We start from the raw sequence: 19,694 nt of genomic DNA on the forward strand, positions 1-19,694 counted from the left end.
CAACATCCAGTAACTCACCATGACAGAATTGTGTGCCTACAGCTGCATAACCTGGCTCCTGTCTGAACCCAAGTTCTAGGAAGAAGTTAGGATGTTAAGTCAAAAACCTTTAGGAATCAAGTTTAAATCTATCCAATATTCTTCCCTTTTTAATTTTTGTTGGAAGAGGACATGTCTCCTGTTTAGTGAGACTTAAGTTCATAATGAGCATCCTTTGCTGAATACTGAAATACTTGTTCTGAAAATTTAGGCGGAGATTATTTCCAATTAACTTACTAGATAAAGCTGAAATTGACTTATTTCCTCCATCTGCTCTGAAGGGCCCTCACTACACCCCACCAAAAAACAGACACCTGAATCTGTTGGCTGTGCTGTGTAGGACTCCTCTTAACACAGTAATAGATGAACTCATGCATAAAATTCCAAAGGATCTGAAGCCATGCTGCAGTGGTGCTGCATAATGCTCAGGGCTGGAACATGTGCTACTGTTTGTGTAGCTATAGCATGACAACGCACATGATTAAAGCTAGAAAGGAGCAGTGCTTCTGAGCCTATCCTCCATATCATCACTTTCACCTCCCATAGAATAGCCTCACCAAGATCAGCTGGATTCCAACAACAACTTAATGGTGGCAACTAGCAGAACCAGTCCAAGGCACTAAAATGCTATGCAACACCAAACAGCTTCTTCCCCAAGTATAACATACAATCATAATTCCTTTAAGATAAAGAAATGCACCAGCTTTATCCTGTCTGAACATTTATCCGTGTACATTTCTGGTGGTTAGAGTTTACTTAGGGCTTTTAAAAATGTTGTTTTCCCTTTGAATAAATAGCTGACAAGTCCTGCTTACAACACAGGATTAGGACTTGTTCCTTTCTCTTTTGGGTGTGAAATATGAATCATGTTTTTATGATTTTTGTAAATCTTTACTCTTTTTTACACCTTGTTTTGTAAGATGAAGTTTCCTATTAAAAGAATAAAATTCCAGTGCAATAGAATGTCATTATTTCACACATTTTATGATAATTTAATAAGAAGCTTCTAGACATGGTACAGAATTAAACTCAATATGCAACAGCTTCACAAGTCTTGAAAATATAACTGATTACTTTAATAGACATTGAGCTCAGTGGGGTGAACTGAATATACAACAAACATCAAGCGTTAAATGGCTTCTCCTCACTTATCACTGTTCATTGTGGAACGATAGCTATGCTTGAATTAAAATACAATTTTAGAGCTGCTGCTGAACTTTCAGTTAACTAGAACAAAAGCAACAAACACCACACAGCTCTTCTGATCATCATTTTGGTCATCCTGTCACACTGAGATTAGAAGCTCTTCAGACTTGATGCAGGTACATTTTATTCACATCTGCAATTAAAGATCAGACAAAGGATGGGTTAGAGAGCCAAGTGTCTGGTCTAGTGTAACAAAATGACATTGGGTGAGAAGTCACTAAGGTAATCATGTTTCCCCTAGAATACCACTTTGAGTTGTGAAACACCTTACCGTTGATGGTTAAATGCATGGGTGGTGTTCAGTCTTGTATCTGAACACTGTATTTTAGGGCACAATATAAATACCTATAGTTTTACAGGGCCTACCTTTTTGCATGTTCACCTGATTATATAATTATGTGGATCAAGGAAAAATCTATGTAATTTGAATTTTGCTGCCCATTTGAAGGGCATTTCGGAGCCTAAGGTAACCTTAAAAATCAGCTGGGTTGGAATATCCATTACTGACCATGAGGCTAGGTTGAGACTGTGCCGTACATTACATTAATCAGAATGTCTTAGATACGCAACATATTTGGAGAAGGCATAACACAGATTGCACAGTAAGTGGCCGTTTACAAAACAACATCCTTACCCTGAGGCCTTGGCAAAAAAGGATGTAGTAATGAGCAAATCACACTAGTACAGCTTCACTAAAATAGGTGTGAAAAAAGGAGGGGGAGGAGCTCAATCCACAGGAAGTGGAAGGCTGTTGACAACTCTAAGGGGTAGTATAAAGCAGTGGAGGGGAGACTCCTACAAAGGAAGTGGACATAGATTTATGTAAGTCTTTGAAACTGAGACATAGGCCCTGGAACTTTAAAGAAGTCTCTTGCGCAGCCCCGTAGTCCAGTTCTAGCTTGCACACTCCTCCTCCACAAAACAGACTTTAATATTGAAGTTTGATAGCTCCACACAGTGGAGCCCCTATTAGCCAGAAGTGCAGTTCCCACAACTTGACTGCAGCAGTCTTCCTCTGTAGAAAATCATGCACTGCGGTCTTTTAATCCTGTGTCATGCAAAAGCTCCAGAACTTCCCATATCTATTGCTGCTCCTTTATCCAAACCGTTGATTATCCTGATTAGTTTGTTTCCTCTCATTATTCAAACAACAACTGTATTTCCACACTATCACAATGTCAGGTACTCACTAGTACTGCTATGCAACTGGTTGAGGAGCCATCAAATCAATGTCTGTCAAGTTTCGGGCTACCCAGACTCCAGCAGCAAAAAGCCCCAGGTTAACTATGAGGTTTCTGAAACAAATACATAGTAAGTTAGATTTGTTGAAGCAACTGGTGTTGTCTGGCCTACATTAAAGTGTTTCCTACCTAGAATACCAACTGTAAATGTACAGAGCAAGACCTCCAGCACTGATGGCTTTAAAAACAAACAAATATTAAGTGTCATTGCCAAGCTATGCTATAGCTGGAAGAAGCAACAATGTTAGATGTGGGTGGGGGTTTCCCCTTTTTTGCTGCCTCCTCAGGAAGGGCCTGCTGTTTAGAAGCCATTCTACTCCCATCTATATTCTGTATTTCCCCTGCTTCATCCTATATTAGGGAGATTTCCATGAAAACAGGATGTTTGTCTTAAGAAATAATTTTCTCCTGCTGCTTATTCCCCCTCCTATGGTAACTAGCTGTTGCCACAATTATGGCAAGCAGAATTATGACTTCAGGTAGGGAATAAGCAGCAGGATCAGATGAACTCAAGCAGATGTCAGGTTTTTCACATACCAGAGATCTTGGTAACAGAAAAAAGGCAAATGCAGAGAACAGGATTTAATTGTTTCTAATTTGATTTTTTTTTTAAATTATTTCAGGAGTGTATTCTCTTCAACAGAGGCTTAAAATTATTAGAGATGCCCTGTGAATTATTCTTGACTTATGTTGTGTAAAAGGATAAATGTTACCTGCCTCACACGTCTGGGATCTTTACCCTAAAGTACCAAACTCTTAATAACAATTGTATTAAGTGCTTTAAATTTGAAAGGAAATAAACATACATCCTCAACCTCCTTACTAGATAGGAAAGGTTCTCCTCCTCCCTTTTACAGATGTGGAAGTAGAGCCCCAGGAAGGCTGTCACTTGGTCCAAGGTCACAGGGCAAGTCAGTAACAAAGCCACAAGTAGATTGCAGGACTCCTGATGCCCCATTCCCTGGTCTAGCTGCAACACCACAGTCTTCCTCCTCCCAGCTGGAGGGGAACAGAACCCAGGGAACTCTGACTGCCAGGCCCCAGTTCTGGCTACCAGACAACTCCTTCTCCTTACAATCTCACACCTCTCAGGGTGTCACTTAGGGACCTTGCCCTGCTGAAAACAATGGGGCAGACACAGCACTGCTCCAGATTCTGTTTCCTCAACGGCATTTTTCACTGAATGCAATGTTTCCCTTTAACTTGTCTTCACCATGTCCTGACCCAACTCTGCCACCACCCCTTGCAGTGACCCACCCCGGTCATGGCTTAAAGGCCTGTGCGCGCTTCCTGGGCTCTGGGGGCCACAGCCTCAGTGAGCAAGGTAGGTTCCAGGCACATGTAGAGCCTCCCCCCTCTCTCAGCTCCAATAAGTGCCATGGAACCAGGCCTGACTCCTGGGGGGGAGCCACAGGCCCACAGCTCAGATCCTGCAAGGGCACGTGAAGAGCAGCTTTCCCCCACGCTGAGGTCACAGCCCGTCGGGGGGCGCAGTCACGGCTCCCGGGGGGGGACCCCCCCCGTCTCCCCGTCGGGGGGCACAGTCACGGCTCCCGGGGGGGACTCCCCGTCGGGGGGCGCAGTCACGGCTCCCGGGGGGGACTCCCCGTCGGGGGGCGCAGTCACGGCTCCCGGGGGGGACTCCCCGTCGGGGGGCGCAGTCACGGCTCCCGGGGGGGGACCCCCCCCGTCTCCCCGTCGGGGGGCACAGTCACGGCTCCCGGGGGGGACTCCCCGTCGGGGGGCGCTGTCACGGCTCCCGGGGGGGGACCCCCCCGTCTCCCCGTCGGGGGGCGCTGTCACGGCTCCCGGGGGGGGACCCCCCCGTCTCCCCGTCGGGGGGCGCTGTCACGGCTCCCGGGGGGGGACCCCCCCGTCTCCCCGTCGGGGGGCGCTGTCACGGCTCCCGGGGGGGGACCCCCCCGTCTCCCCGTCGGGGGGCGCTGTCACGGCTCCCGGGGGGGGACCCCCCCGTCGGGGGGCGCTGTCACGGCTCCCGGGGGGGGACCCCCCGGACTCCCCCGTCGGGGGGCGCTGTCACGGCTCCCGGGGGGGCCCCGGCCCCCCTCACCCCACAGCAGCGCGCTCAGCCCGGGGGCCCGGCCAGGGGGCACCTGCGGAAGTCGCTCCTGTCGGCGGCGAAGCGGCAGGCGCTCCGGACCCAGTCCCGCAGCCCCTCGCGGGGGGACCCGGGGCCGCCACCGCCGCCCGCCTGCCCGCCCGGCGCCATGGCTGCTCCGCGTGCTCGGGGCGAGGCTGCCGCGGCTCGTGCGGCCAGCGGATAAAACGTCACATCCTGTTCATGGCTCGGCCCCATTCCGTCACTTCCGTGGCGGGGCCGACGCGGGAAAGCGGCGTGGGAGCGCGTGGCGGCCTGGAGCCTTGCGCGTGCGCAGGGGCCACGTGCACGTACCCAGAAGGGGGCCCCCTGCAGCACTGCGCGTGCAAAGTGCGATCCCAGCGTGCAGCCCCCGAGCCTTATTCCGTGTGCAAAGCACACGCCTGGGGCCAGGCCATGTGCCCAGGCAGTGACGTGCAACGTCCGTGTGCAAAGCGCAAGGGTAAATGCCAGCCCCGGGTGCAAAGTACAAGGGCCCGTGCAACGCCCCGCGTGCAAAGTGCAAGCCCTTGAAAGATAAAATAGGGAAAAATGAATATAAATAATGCTAGTCCAGGGCCTTGACCCTGAAGTCCCTGCTCTGGTTTGTAAAGTTGCATCCTTAAATGCCTGTAGGGTCAAACCCATGAACACCCAAAGAAATAACCCCTAGCTTTGATAGGACGTGAATATGGTTTTCTGAGAACATGGATATGGGCGGACTAGGGACTAAAGAAGAAAAGGACATGGACTGAGACGTGAGTGATGGAGAGAGTTAGAATGACAATCACTGTTGGAAAGTTTGCTAAGATTATTCATGGATCCAAATGCCTCCTACGAACAGCACATTAACAAGGCACCTTCTCTCAGAGCATGTCTACACTACACAATTAAGGCGACCTAATTTACATTGGCGTACAGCCGCCAAAGTAATTACAAAAAGAAAAGGAGGACTTGTGGCACCTTAGAGACTAACCAATTTATTTGAGCATGAGCTTTCGTGAGCTACAGCTCACTTCATCGGATGCATCACTAACACGAATACAGACTAACACGGCTGCTACTCTGAAACCCGAAGTAATTACATCACTTCTTCACGTCTGCATTTTGCTCCTTGTGTCGGTGGGGCATGTCCTTACCAGGAGCGCTTGCACCGATTGACCTGTCAGTGTCGGGCATTGTGGGTCAGCTTTGGAAAGCCAGCAACACTTGATGTGAGCAGTGCAGTGTCTACACTGACTCTGCTTTGACCTAGCCACATTGGCTGTGTCTCAGCGCATCTCGCGGAGGTGGCGTTATTAAGTCGGTGTAGTGGGCGAGTTACATCAGCGGAAGCAAAATTTTAGTGTAGCTGCTTATGTAGTTAAGTCGACATAAGCTGTTTTGCGTCGAGCTAACTCTGTAATGTAGACTAGGGCTCAGACTGACCAAGCCTCCTGGCATGTCAGGGACACTCCCATTTGCAACAACCCCCAAACTCCCTATTTAGTAATGTTATTATCACCCTCCTTAAAAACTACATTACCCAGAACCACATGCATCAAGTCACCAAGCCCTCTCTCCCTGAGCCAGGGAAAGAGAGTGATGTGTATGTGTGGCTAAAGCACAGGCTTTTAGGTAATGTGGTTGCTCTCCTTTCTGCCAATGGGATTGCAGGAGGGGTGGGCTTGTCTGAGCTCGGCATCCAATGGCAGGGCAGGGTGGTAGATTTGAAGACACCTGGGCTAGGTGGAGGTAGGTCAGTAATGGAAAGGTAAGGAGCAGGGGGTTATCCTGGCCTCCTAAGGGTGGGGTTAAAGCCCCCTCAGGACTTGGGGCAGCAGGGATGGGAGGCAAGCCTGCATGGTTTGGTTCTGTTCTGCTGCAACACCCAGCAAAGAGCAGTCTGTGTCTCTGAGTGTAATTGCAGCCCTGCTTCCATGAATGCTGCCAAGCTTATTAAAGCCTCTCCAGGTCCCAGCTGTGGGGACTGCAAGTCTTCTTGCCTTGCTGTGTGTTCTACCGGTACGTGTTCTGATTCATAATAATGTGTGATGTCAGCTAGAATTATTTAATCAGAGATTACTAGTCAGCTATGGATCCAGCAGAGTACAGAAAGAACAGCACCCTTTACCAGCCCCTCTGCATGAGGGGAGTGATAGCTGCTTGTCCACCTCCAGCTTAACTTCCCCAAACTCTTCCCTTCTATAGTGTGTGGGACAAAGAAATTCCTTTGTGAGGAAGAGAAGCTACTTTCTCACAATTGATCCCACTCTGTGGTCTGTTTTCGATATCTCAATTTACCTAATTGCTTATGGAACTTCTTTTATGGTATCTCAGATTACACGAGTGATCAACTCAAGGGATTTCTAACCCAGTTGTTATTGCTAAGAACATCTGTGCCAACAAGTCGTTCCCAATGAGCTAAGAACACCTTTCACTGGGTCATTTCCTAAATCACAGATAACATGCAATAAACATACCCCTTACAATAACTGAACATATTTAGATCATAAGTACCCCCTCATCAATCATACCTTCTTGTTCATCACAACACACATCTGTGGTAACAGGCATTGTTTGTTAGTTGCCAGGGGTCTGTGCCTGAACATCTGGACGTATTCTCCATGGGTCAGTGGGGTCAGGGTAAGAGATTTCATTGTTGATCCTATATACTTCAGTGTTTGGACATACACCCTAGTTCAGAGAAAGGACAAAATGCTTTGGGTTAGAAGGCAGAATACTCTTTGGTTTGCATACAAAGGTTGTGGTTAGTATAGGTCTAAGAGAATGATAGAGGTTTAATATCTACTAACACCAGGGAGTACAAGGCATTGAGGGGAGAGACTGAATGAGGGTACTAGTGGGGGGTTAATGGGAGGGTAGTGTGATTGGAGCTGGATTTCAGGATGCTCCCGGAAATTAACTTGAAAATGTTTGTCCATATGCCTCTTCTCTGCATAAAACAGGAACTAACTGGAGCTAAAGCCTCATCCAGCATATTTATGTAACCCTTCTGCCCGTCAGAGTTGGCAGCAACAAGGGCCGGGTTCAATATCTAGGGGTTCCATTCCAATAACACAATGCAAACCGGCTCGAGCCCCCACCCAGTGACCTGGGACAAATCTATACCACCCCCGCTGGGCGCCTCCAAGAGGCAATACTTCCCCTCTCGCAAGCACCTAGTCTGAGTGTAGCAAAAGTCTTTTAATAACAGAGAGAAACAATGTGGCATTATGTTGGGGAAACACCACCAACAGGATTCATAACACAACCCATGAGCAAAACAACCCCACCCCAGGCAAATTGGGGCATGCCCTTTTCCCTTTGGTTCTTGAGTCCAGCAACCCCAAAAGTCCAATGCCCCAAAAGTCTCTGTCCCTGGTCAGGGCAGCCCCAGAGTTCGAAAGTTTATCGGCGGAGCTTTACCTCCCAACCTGGGTGGAAATGGGACGGGGGTAAGAGGCACCTTACGTGATCTGAAGCTGACCGCCCCATAGCTCCATAGCGGCGCTCCGCTCCGCTCCGCCAGCCGCCCCACAAAACTCCTTCGCGCAGCTGCACTCCGCTCCGCCAGCCGCCCCACGAACTCCTTCGTTCAGCTGCGCTCCGCTCCGCCAGCCGCCCCACGAACTCCTTCGTTCAGCTGCGCTCCGCTCCGCCAGCCGCCCCACGAACTCCTTCGCTCAGCTGCGCTCCGCTCCGCCAGCCGCCCCACGAACTCCTTCACTCAGCTCCACGGCCCACAAGCAGCTCCTGCCATCCACACACTGCTCCGTGTCGAACTGCTTCACCAGCCCTCCCGCAAACTGCTCCACAATATATCTTCAGGCTCCCCCACTACTTAACACAACACTCAGTGATTTCAGCTCTTAGGTGAATTCAGCTTATAGTAGGGGAGCCCCAGTGCTGGGGCACTGTCAGCCCAAAGTGAGCTCAGCAGCCTATAACTAGACTTCTAATGAAATCAAAATTAGCTCTGATATTCCACAGTGGAGAGAGGAGGAAGTGCAATCAGCATGTAAGGCCCTCACCAAGGGGCCCATGCCACCAAGTATTAATACTTGTCCCCAGCCTCTCTCCATTCACACAGTTTTGGAACCCATGACCCTTGCCTAGCGAGTGCTACTTAGATGATGGTGAATCCCTCCATCGTAACAAAAGGCCACGTACAGTTCCAAGCACAGTTCCCATAATCAGGGTAATAACAATTTATTCTTCCTGCCCCAATAACAGAGACACTGGGGATCCCACAGCAGCCAAAGTGACCATTTGGGCAGCTATGGTCTCATTCTAGGCGTGGTGGGTGTGCCTATGCAAATGAGATCTGCCCCTGAAGTTCTTTTCCACAACTTGCCACACCTCACCACCAGATGTCAGGGTGGAGCTCATCCTGACACTGAAAATTAGCTCTGATATTCCACAGTGGAGAGAGGAGGAAGTGCAATCAGCATGTAAGGCCCTCACCAAGGGGCCCATGCCACCAAGTATTAATACTTGTCCCCAGCCTCTCTCCATTCACACAGTTTTGGAACCCATGACCCTTGCCTAGCGAGTGCTACTTAGATGATGGTGAATCCCTCCATCGTAACAAAAGGCCACGTACAGTTCCAAGCACAGTTCCCATAATCAGGGTAATAACAATTTATTCTTCCTGCCCCAATAACAGAGACACTGGGGATCCCACAGCAGCCAAAGTGACCATTTGGGCAGCTATGGTCTCATTCTAGGCGTGGTGGGTGTGCCTATGCAAATGAGATCTGCCCCTGAAGTTCTTTTCCACAACTTGCCACACCTCACCACCAGATGTCAGGGTGGAGCTCATCCTGACACTGCTTACATCCTCCCCCCAGCCGAGACTTTGTCGTCCCGACAAATCACACTCCCTTTATACCAACTCATTGGTTTCCTCCAAAGGGCCTCAGGAAGCCCACTTTAGCTTCCACAAGCCTGTGTGCTAAATGTATTGGCTCCTCACTAGTCACCCCAGGTGCATCATAAGTTAACCGTTTCACTGGTCTTATCACCCTGTCTCGTCTATTGAGAATCTCTGTTGCCGAAGTAAGGGGAACATCCTCTTGAGTGACGGATGGAGAGGCTTCCCTGGAGGGTCCCTCGGCTACTGGCGTAGGCCCCTGCACTCCTAGTTCTAACGCTGGAGGGTCCAAGGTGCCCAGGACATCCTCTACCTGTCTGTCCCCATTGTCCAATAACCTGTGTGTGTCATCACAGGGGGGTCTCATCAGCAGCACCGGGGTATCAGAAAGGGGCCTAAATAGTTCCGCCATTGGGTTTAGGGCGGAAGAGGGAAAACTCTCGTTTGGTTCAGCTGATCGAGACTGAAATCTTGTCTCCATCCCAGGATACACCAGGGTTGTGTCTTCCTCCTCAGACTCACTCTCAGATGTGCAGAATAGGGGTAAGTTAGCTGCAGGGGGCCCACTGTCTGTGTTGGATGGCGGCTTTGGTCTAGCACCTCTGTTCTGCCCGGCGGCCCTGCCGTGGCCCATCTCACAAGGGGTGCTTACCAATTCCCCCACAGGGAGCAAAAGGTTTCTATGCACCGTCTTTATTTGCCCTGGACCGTCTTCAGGTTTGATCTTGTAGACCGGCAGATCTCCCAGCTTTTCCATCACCAGGTAAGGTATTGCCTTCCATCTGTCAGCTATCTTGTGTTTGCCAGCAATACCCAAATTTCGCAGCAGGACTCTGTCCCCCGGCTGGAGCTCCTGCGAACGCACTCTAGCATCATATCGATGTTTGTTGCGGTCTGCGTTCTTCCGAGCCGCAGCGGTAGCTAAGCGATAAGCATCCCGCAGCTTTTCTCTTAGTCGGGATACATATTGCTGATGAGTTTCATAGCTATCTCCATCCTCTGATACACCAAAGCACAAGTCTATGGGTAATCTTGGTTCTCGCCCAAACATCAAGAGATATGGGGTGACTCCCGTAGCATCGTTCTTTGTGGCATTGTAGGCATGCACCAGAAATGCGACATGCTGGCTCCAGGTTGCCTTCTGCTCTGGTCGCAAAGTTCCCAACATATCTAATAGGGTTCGATTGAACCTCTCTGGCTGAGGATCACCTTGGGGGTGATAAGGCGTTGTCCTAGACTTTTTAATTCCTGCTATCTTCAGCACCTCCTTCAGAAGGTGACTCTCAAAATCCCGCCCCTGATCAGAGTGTATCCGAGCCGGGAATCCATAGACTGAGAAATATTTGTCCCACAATACTCGAGCAACGGTGGTGGCCCTCTGATCACGTGTGGGATATGCTTGTGCATACCGTGTAAAATGGTCAGTCACTACTAGAATGTTTCCAACATTCCTCTTGTCTACCTCTACAGACAAGAAATCAATGCATACCAACTCCAAAGGTTTGTTGCTGGTGATGTTCTTGAGATATGCAGCCCTCGTGGGCAGAGTTTTCCTTTGAACACATCGAGCGCAAGTCTCACATTTCCTGCGAACATCTTCAGCCATTCGGGGCCAATAGAACCTACTACGAATAAGTTCCAGGGTCCTCTCCATCCCTAAATGCCCAAAGTCATCATGCAGGGCCCTCATGGCCAGGGCTCTGTACTTTTTTGGCAGTACTAGTTGTGCTCGTTGTTTTTGTAAAGGGTCAGTGGTCATTCGGTGTAGCACTCCCTGAATCAGTTTTAGTTTGGTCCATTCTCTCAATAGTAGTTTACCCTCCGGGTTAGGTGGGACAACCGCAGTCGGGCTTCGCCCCTCCCTTTTGGCAAGTAGTGTATCACGAATGTCAATATCTTGCCGCTGGGCTTCTTGCCAGTCAGCCGCATTGAGCATGGGCAAAGGAGATTGGTCTAATGCAATATAGTTCACCGAAGCAGAAGGCATGCATTCAGGGGGCAGGCCCAAAGCTTCTGCAACACATCCCTGAAAGTCTTCACGGGCCTCTGGCTCTCGGCGACTCACACTGCAAATAGCTCTCACTCCATCTGTGGGTATCACAGCAACTTCTGGAGCCTGCGGACGCCTGGACAATGCATCTGCATCTACATTGCTTCTCCCTGATCGGTACTGAATGCTGAACTCATAGCTAGCCAAGGCGGCCACCCATCTCTGCCCTGTAGCATCCAGCTTAGCACTTGTTAACACATAAGTCAGTGGATTGTTGTCTGTCCACACCTGGAACTGAGCACCATACAAGTAGTCTCGAAATTTCTCAGTGATGGCCCATTTCAAGGCCAAAAACTCCAGCTTGTGGGTGGGATAGCGAGTTTCACTATCAGACAATCCTCGACTGGCAAAGGCTACAGGTTTACATTTGCCTTCCACTTCCTGGTACAGGACTGCTCCCAGACCCTCCAAACTGGCATCAGTATGCAGGATAAATGGTTTGCTTGGGTCAGCAAAAACTAGGACTGGAGCATGAGTTAGGCAAGTAATGATTTCTTGAAAAGCCCTTTCACATCTCTCATCCCACCGTGGCCCAAATGGTGCACAGGGGCCATTGTGTCTCTGCACAGGAGGCTTTGGGGACCTCCCCTTATTCTTGGACTTAGATTTGTTCTTGCTGGACTGATGTCCCCTGGTAAGATCATTCAGAGGCTTTACAATCGTAGCATAGTTTTTCACAAATCTGCGGTAGTAGCCACTAAATCCAAGGAAGGTCTTGAGTTCTCTGTAGTTACTTGGACGTGGCCATGTAGTGAGTGCTTCTATTTTATCAGGATCAGTACTCACACCTTCTTGGGACACAATGTGACCCACATACTTCACTGAGGTTCTGCAGAACTGGCATTTGTCAATTGAAAGCTTCAGACCATAATCCTCCAACCTATCAAGCACTTTAAGAAGTCTTTCTTCATGCTCCTCTAAGGTTCTTCCAAACACAATCAGGTCATCCAAATAAACTAACACTTGCAGTAAATTCATGTCTCCCACAACTTTCTCCATGAGACGTTGAAAGGTGGCAGGTGCTCCAGAAATCCCTTGGGGCATGCGTTCGAACTGATAAAACCCTAATGGGCAGATGAAGGCTGTCTTCTCCTTATCTTCTTCTCCCAGAGGGATCTGGTAGTATCCACTTCGAAGATCCAACACAGAGAACCACTGGCTTCCCAGCAAACAGTCTAAGGCGTCTTGCACTCGAGGCATAGTGTACTGGTCGACCACCGTACGGCTGTTTAGGGTGCGGTAGTCAATACACATCCGGATTTTCCCATTCTTTTTGCGGACTACCACAATGGGTGAGGCGTATGGGCTGCGGGACTCTGTAATGATGCCATTCGCAGCCAGCTCCTGAAGATGATGTCGCACATCTTCCATCTCAGAGAGAGCAATCTTCCTAGATCTCTCCCTGAAAGGTCGAGAGTCATGTAGTCTGATATTGTGCTCTACTCCTTTTGCACATCCCACATCCCACTCATGCAGTGAGAACACCTTGGATCTTTCACAAAGTTTCTTCCTCAGGCGATCTTTCCAGTCCTCGGACACTGGTGAATCTCCAAAGTCAAACTTTGCTGGGTCTATTGCCGGAACTGGAGTTTCATACTGGGGTTTTACAATCGACTCAGGCTCAAAGAGGTCTGCTATCTTTTGTCCTTGCTTCACAAAAATATCACGACTCGTTTCATTAGCAATCAGTATAGTCACCCTTTCCTGGGCTTCAGCAGGTAGGGTTATGACTCCACTGGGGACCAGCACTCCTTCAGGGAGCTCTCCTCCCATCGGCTGCTCTATCATTGCTAACTTCCCTTTACTGCCTTTCAGACAGGTACTCATGACAAGCACTTCTTGCTCCGTCCTTGCAGGCACTACTAAGGGGGTTGTGCCCGCGTACTTCAGTGCCCCAAGCGGTAGCTCAGATGTGTCCCTTTTAGCGCTCTCAATTTTCCTATAGGCTTCAGCACAAAGCGTATGGATCATCAGGGTATTCAGGTACTGGTCCCCAGCCCGCCTTCTGCAGTAATCCGCGAGTACCTTGAAGAGACTGGAGTTGGTCCCTATCAGCACAGACACATCAGAAGTCCCTTTAGGGTCAGGGCATATTAAGGCAGCTGTGTCTACCTCTTCTCTTACCCCAGCAACCTCCTCTGGGAATTCCAGGTGCACTATGACATACCCTTGATAGGGGTATTCATCCATGCTGAGGCCACATAGGCCAAGGCCAGTCAGTGGCTGTATAGGCAAGTGCCTAAGCATCTGTTGGTAGAATGACTGAAATATAATAGTCACTTGAGATCCAGTGTCAAGCACTGCTTTACACTCCACCCCTTCGATCCTCACCATGACCTCTGCTCGAGGCCCTATCAGTCCTGCAGGGATCCCAGCTGGAAAGTCTTTTCTGGGGGAATCTTCAAATCCTGCAGACCTGGGGGGTCCCCGTCCCCAGACCCTCTGGCAGCTACCGGATCTCTCCCAACTGATCCTCAGCTTTCCATACACTAAGGAGGGGTTTTCTTCATTACGGCACTTGGCAGCACTGTGTCCATCCTGACCACATCGGTAGCAGAAGAATTGACCTTTCCCCCTTCGCCTGGGGGGGATGGTGGCTCTAAGTGCGGGCTTCTCAATCGCCACAGTTTGAGGCTTCTTATTCCTAGAAGTCTTAACTCGGTCAACGGTACTTTGCAGCTCAGCTATCCGTTCCGTCAGGACCTGCATTTGTTGGGCAAGTTCCTCTCTGGTGCTCACCATCAGTACACTGGCCATTTGCAGTGGTGTTGTGCTGGCTGGCTCCGATGTTTGGGCTTCCCAAAACTCACTGGCAGCCTGCCTTTCTTCCTCCTCTCGGACCTCTTTTATCAGCTGGGAGTAACTTGGGGGATGTTCCCGTCGTTCTCTTAGCCGGAGATGAAGTAGAATCGGGTTCTGATACTGAGTTCCTCTTACAATTTGAGCCAGTCTGGTCTGATCCATCTGCTCAGCAGTCACTGCTCCCCTCATGACAGCTCTCTGAAGCAGTCTCTCCAGTCTCTGTATGTAGGCTGAAGCCTTCTCGCCCTTTTGTTGTCGGGAATTAAGGAACTTACAGTAGCTGTCTTCAGGGCCCTCTACGCTCCCAAAGTTGTGTTCAAGGGCCTCTAGGCAGTCCTTCACACTGACCCCAGGGTCAATGAGCTTCAGGGTGCGAATCACATCTAATGCTGGGCCGCCAAGGCTCTCTATAAGGCATCTTCGCTTTTCTGCATCTGGTACGGCCCACTCTTGCAGCATTTCAGTGGTATGCTCTAACCAGGGTTCAAACTCCTCCTCCCCAGCAAATAATCTTAACTTACGACAAGAGTCTGACTCAGCATGGGGCAGCACAACCTTTTCCAATATTTGCCCCAGAGCTTTTGTCCAATCATCAGCCGAGGCTGCAGCCTCCGAGCTAGAAGCTGCTGAGCCAGGGCCCAACAAACCTGACATATTAGCCATTATACAAACAGTAATTTCCTCAAAATATAAGCACAAACAAAAAAAATATATAAATTGTTTCCCAATGTAGTGGATCACTCAACAGGTGCTTGCGAGGGGTACTGACCCAGGCGATCCCGGACGAGCCCCCAAAAATGTAACCCTTCTGCCCGTCAGAGTTGGCAGCAACAAGGGCCGGGTTCAATATCTAGGGGTTCCATTCCAATAACACAATGCAAACCGGCTCGAGCCCCCACCCAGTGACCTGGGACAAATCTATACCACCCCCGCTGGGCGCCTCCAAGAGGCAATACTTCCCCTCTCGCAAGCACCTAGTCTGAGTGTAGCAAAAGTCTTTTAATAACAGAGAGAAACAATGTGGCATTATGTTGGGGAAACACCACCAACAGGATTCATAACACAACCCATGAGCAAAACAACCCCACCCCAGGCAAATTGGGGCATGCCCTTTTCCCTTTGGTTCTTGAGTCCAGCAACCCCAAAAGTCCAATGCCCCAAAAGTCTCTGTCCCTGGTCAGGGCAGCCCCAGAGTTCGAAAGTTTATCGGCGGAGCTTTACCTCCCAACCTGGGTGGAAATGGGACGGGGGTAAGAGGCACCTTACGTGATCTGAAGCTGACCGCCCCATAGCTCCATAGCGGCGCTCCGCTCCGCTCCGCCAGCCGCCCCACAAAACTCCTTCGCGCAGCTGCACTCCGCTCCGCCAGCCGCCCCACGAACTCCTTCGTTCAGCTGCGCTCCGCTCCGCCAGCCGCCCCACGAACTCCTTCGTTCAGCTGCGCTCCGCTCCGCCAGCCGCCCCACGAACTCCTTCGCTCAGCTGCGCTCCGCTCCGCCAGCCGCCCCACGAACTCCTTCACTCAGCTCCACGGCCCACAAGCAGCTCCTGCCATCCACACACTGCTCCGTGTCGAACTGCTTCACCAGCCCTCCCGCAAACTGCTCCACAATATATCTTCAGGCTCCCCCACTACTTAACACAACACTCAGTGATTTCAGCTCTTAGGTGAATTCAGCTTATAGTAGGGGAGCCCCAGTGCTGGGGCACTGTCAGCCCAAAGTGAGCTCAGCAGCCTATAACTAGACTTCTAATGAAATCAAAATTAGCTCTGATATTCCACAGTGGAGAGAGGAGGAAGTGCAATCAGCATGTAAGGCCCTCACCAAGGGGCCCATGCCACCAAGTATTAATACTTGTCCCCAGCCTCTCTCCATTCACACAGTTTTGGAACCCATGACCCTTGCCTAGCGAGTGCTACTTAGATGATGGTGAATCCCTCCATCGTAACAAAAGGCCACGTACAGTTCCAAGCACAGTTCCCATAATCAGGGTAATAACAATTTATTCTTCCTGCCCCAATAACAGAGACACTGGGGATCCCACAGCAGCCAAAGTGACCATTTGGGCAGCTATGGTCTCATTCTAGGCGTGGTGGGTGTGCCTATGCAAATGAGATCTGCCCCTGAAGTTCTTTTCCACAACTTGCCACACCTCACCACCAGATGTCAGGGTGGAGCTCATCCTGACACTGCTTACATCTAGATAATGGGATATAAGCCCTGAGCCTGCAAGGACTTCAGTAAGGGAAACTTCTCCGTAGAACTCACTATTGGGGCCTAAACCTCTAGTACCCAGACAGTTTCAAGGTAGTCCAGCCCTCGGGAATGCTGAGAGGTAGCATGGTCCAGTGAACAAGGCCCTGCATTAGCGTTTGAGAACTGGGTTCTGTGCCTGGTCCCAGGTGACTGCAGTCAAATCACTTCCCTGCTCCGTGCCTCCAGTTTCCCTTTCCACTCTTTGTCTGCCTTGTTTATGTAGATTGCAAATTCTTTAGGGCCAGAGCTGTCTCTCACTCTGTGTGTGTACTGTGCCCAGCATAAGGGAGCCCTGAGATTGGCTGGGGTTTTTAGGCATCACTGTCATATACATAATAATAATTAATGAATACTAATGGCAAGTTCTCAATCCATTCAGCCCCTCTAAGGAAATACAGCCATGTTTTTAAGAACTTATAGGGAAGACCTATGGAGGGCAGCAGCTCCAAGGAGGAGCGTGCCTTAAAAAAAATCACTACCAAAAAACAGCCAGAAGCAGCAAAGACGTCAGTAAGGCCCCAATCCTGCACAACACGGACGTGCTTAACTTCACTGCCTTCTCTGGTGGGACAGCTCAGGGTAGTTGAGTAAGTGCGCAAGGATTTGCAGGATTTTGCAGCTCAGGTTTGCAGGGGAGAAGGTCCTGATCTTGCAAAGCTGCTCTGTTGTGCATCGACACCACCTCCTTTTCTGACCATTTTGTTTTGAGGGCCTAATTCAGTCTTGCAAGAAACACCATGGAGGGCAGGCTCCTGTTCGTTGATCGCAAAGCAGAGTCTGGGGCCTCCCTGCAGCCTAGTCTCCGAAAGAGAGGGGCAAAGCTTGGCTTGTACATGGGTGTGCATGCATGTGTGCACACACACACACTCAGCATCTCCCATCGGTTAGCTCAGGAGATTCCCTGTCTAGTACGCTGCTTTGCGGATCACATTCTAAAGCGCTTCTCTCTCCCCATTCATTGTCCAGGGAGCCTAAATGCCTAACTCGGCTGTGTGGGTTGCACATGTGCTGGACATGGCCCACCTTGATTATCATACACATTGTAGGGAGAGTGGTCACTTTGGATGAGCTATTACCAGCAGGAGAGTGAGTTTGTGGGGGGGGGGCGGAGGGTGAGAAAACCTGGATTTGTGCTGGAAATGGCCCAACTTGATGATCACTTTAGATAAGCTATTACCAGCAGGACAGTGGGGTGGGAGGAGGTATTGTTTCATATTCTCTGTGTGTATATAAAGTCTGCTGCAGTTTCCACAGTATGCATCCGATGAAGTGAGCTGTAGCCCACGAAAGCTCATGCTCAAATAAATTGGTTAGTCTCTAAGGTGCCACAAGTCCTCCTTTTCTTTTTGCGAATACAGACTAACACGGCTGTTACTCTGAAACCTATTCAAACCCAAGTTGATGAAGTGAGCTGTAGCTCACGAAAGCTGATGCTCAAATAAATTGGTTAGTCTCTAAGGTGCCACAAGTCCTCCTTTTCTTTTTGGGTTTGAATAGAGGCTGGGAGTGGCTGGGTCATTACACATATTGCATCTATTTCCCCATGTTAAGTATCCTCACACCTTCTTGTCAACTGTCTAAATGGGCCATCTTGATTATCACTACAAAAGGTTTTTTCTCATGCTGATAATAGCTCATCTTAACTAATTAGCCTCTTACAGTTTGTATGAAGAAAAGGAGGACTTGTGGCACCTTAGAGACTAACAAATTTATCTGAGCATGAGCTTTCGTGAGCTACAGCTCACTTCATCGGATGCATGGTGTGTATGGTAACACCCATTGTTTCATGTTCTCTATGTATATAAATCTCCCCACTGTATTTTCCACTGAACGCATCCGATGCAGTGAGCTGTAGCTCACGAAAGCTCATGCTCAAATAAATTGGTTGGTCTCTAAGGTGCCACAAGTCCTCCTGTTCTTTTTGAGGATACAGACTAACACGGCTGCTACTCTGAAACCTGACAGTTTGTATGGTAACTTCCAACTTATCTGTATGTATGTGTGTGTGTGTAATATATATCTTTTATTATATGTTCCATTCTATGCATCCGATGAAGTGGCCTGTAGCCCACAAAAGCTTATGCTCTAATCAATTGGTTAGTCTCTAAGGTGCCACAAGTCCTCCTGTTCTTTTTGCGGATACCGACTAACACGGCTGCTACTCTGGAACCTGTCAATAATAGTTGTACCTATAGTTGGAGAGCTCAGGCATTTCTGGTTTAACTCCTGATCCTGCAAACACTTATGCAGGTGCTTAACTTTACTTCCATTAAAGTCATGGCAGGAGACCGCTCACAGGAGTAAAGTTAAGCACCTGCATAAAGATTTGCAGGATCGAGGCTTTGTGGGATACAGAGCATATATTGCTTATCATTATAGCCACAGATGGATTCCTTTAAAAGTCTCTGAAAAGTGGGGAGGGAGCTTTAAAAAGCAACAACATTTTACTCTAGGGAAAACTTAAGTAGTTTTTCCCTTGGTGATTCATAAACCTGCACTGAACTGGTAAAATTGGCCAGGTCCCATTGAAAGCATAAGGGACTTGCATTTGTGAGCAGTGTTTGTGCATTACCTAACAAAATGGGCTCCTGGCTTTGTTTGATCCCCAGGCACTTCCATAATAAACATGAATAATAATAATAATAATAATAATATTTAAATGAATGGAAGTTTGGCCAGTTTAAGCACAGCCTGTGATGTGGGGATGTTAATCTCTCCAAAGCCAGCAGATGGCAGTGTACTAACAGCTTGAACACTGAGGCAACCAGAGCTGTGTTTTGCCTCAGTGCCTTTCATCTGTAAAAAAATGTATAATTAACTGTGTTAGATAAATGCAGATTAAATAATGTTAGCAAAGTAGCTAGTATCTATTTAACAGTGTTATCAGAAAATGTGAAAGGGAATTTTCTGTTTTCTTTGTGTGACTTTTTGACACAGCTCTCAAAACTCTGCTAAGACAACTTCAGAGGTTGTAAAAAACAGAAAGCTGGTTTGTCTGGTCTTATCTACAGTGGGTTCTTGGTCTGTGTAGATAATAGGGCAAAGCAACCCAGACAAATGGATGATTTACTAGCCAGGTGCAGATCTCCCTAGTAAGACCAGCTAGGTCATAGACCGACAGTGACTGATCAGAACAAGCCATCCA

At 49.1% G+C, this 19,694-nt stretch overlaps 1 protein-coding gene across 1 annotated transcript; it reads right to left on the minus strand.

Moving 5' to 3' along the window:
- Positions 1–1,002: 1,002 nt before the first annotated feature.
- TOMM6 (translocase of outer mitochondrial membrane 6) lies at positions 1,003–4,828 on the minus strand. Its single transcript, XM_073320481.1, has 3 exons — positions 4,601–4,828; positions 2,436–2,540; positions 1,003–1,378 (listed from the first exon to the last, which is right to left on the minus strand). Exons 1-2 carry the CDS (start codon positions 4,801–4,803, stop codon positions 2,444–2,446), a joined length of 300 nt encoding a protein of 99 aa, XP_073176582.1. The 5' UTR covers positions 4,804–4,828; the 3' UTR covers positions 1,003–1,378; positions 2,436–2,443.
- Between the last annotated feature and the right edge of the window lie 14,866 nt (positions 4,829–19,694).

This window comes from Lepidochelys kempii, chromosome 21 (genome assembly GCF_965140265.1).
Source record: "Lepidochelys kempii isolate rLepKem1 chromosome 21, rLepKem1.hap2, whole genome shotgun sequence".
NCBI classification, from domain to species: Eukaryota; Metazoa; Chordata; order Testudines; family Cheloniidae; genus Lepidochelys; species Lepidochelys kempii.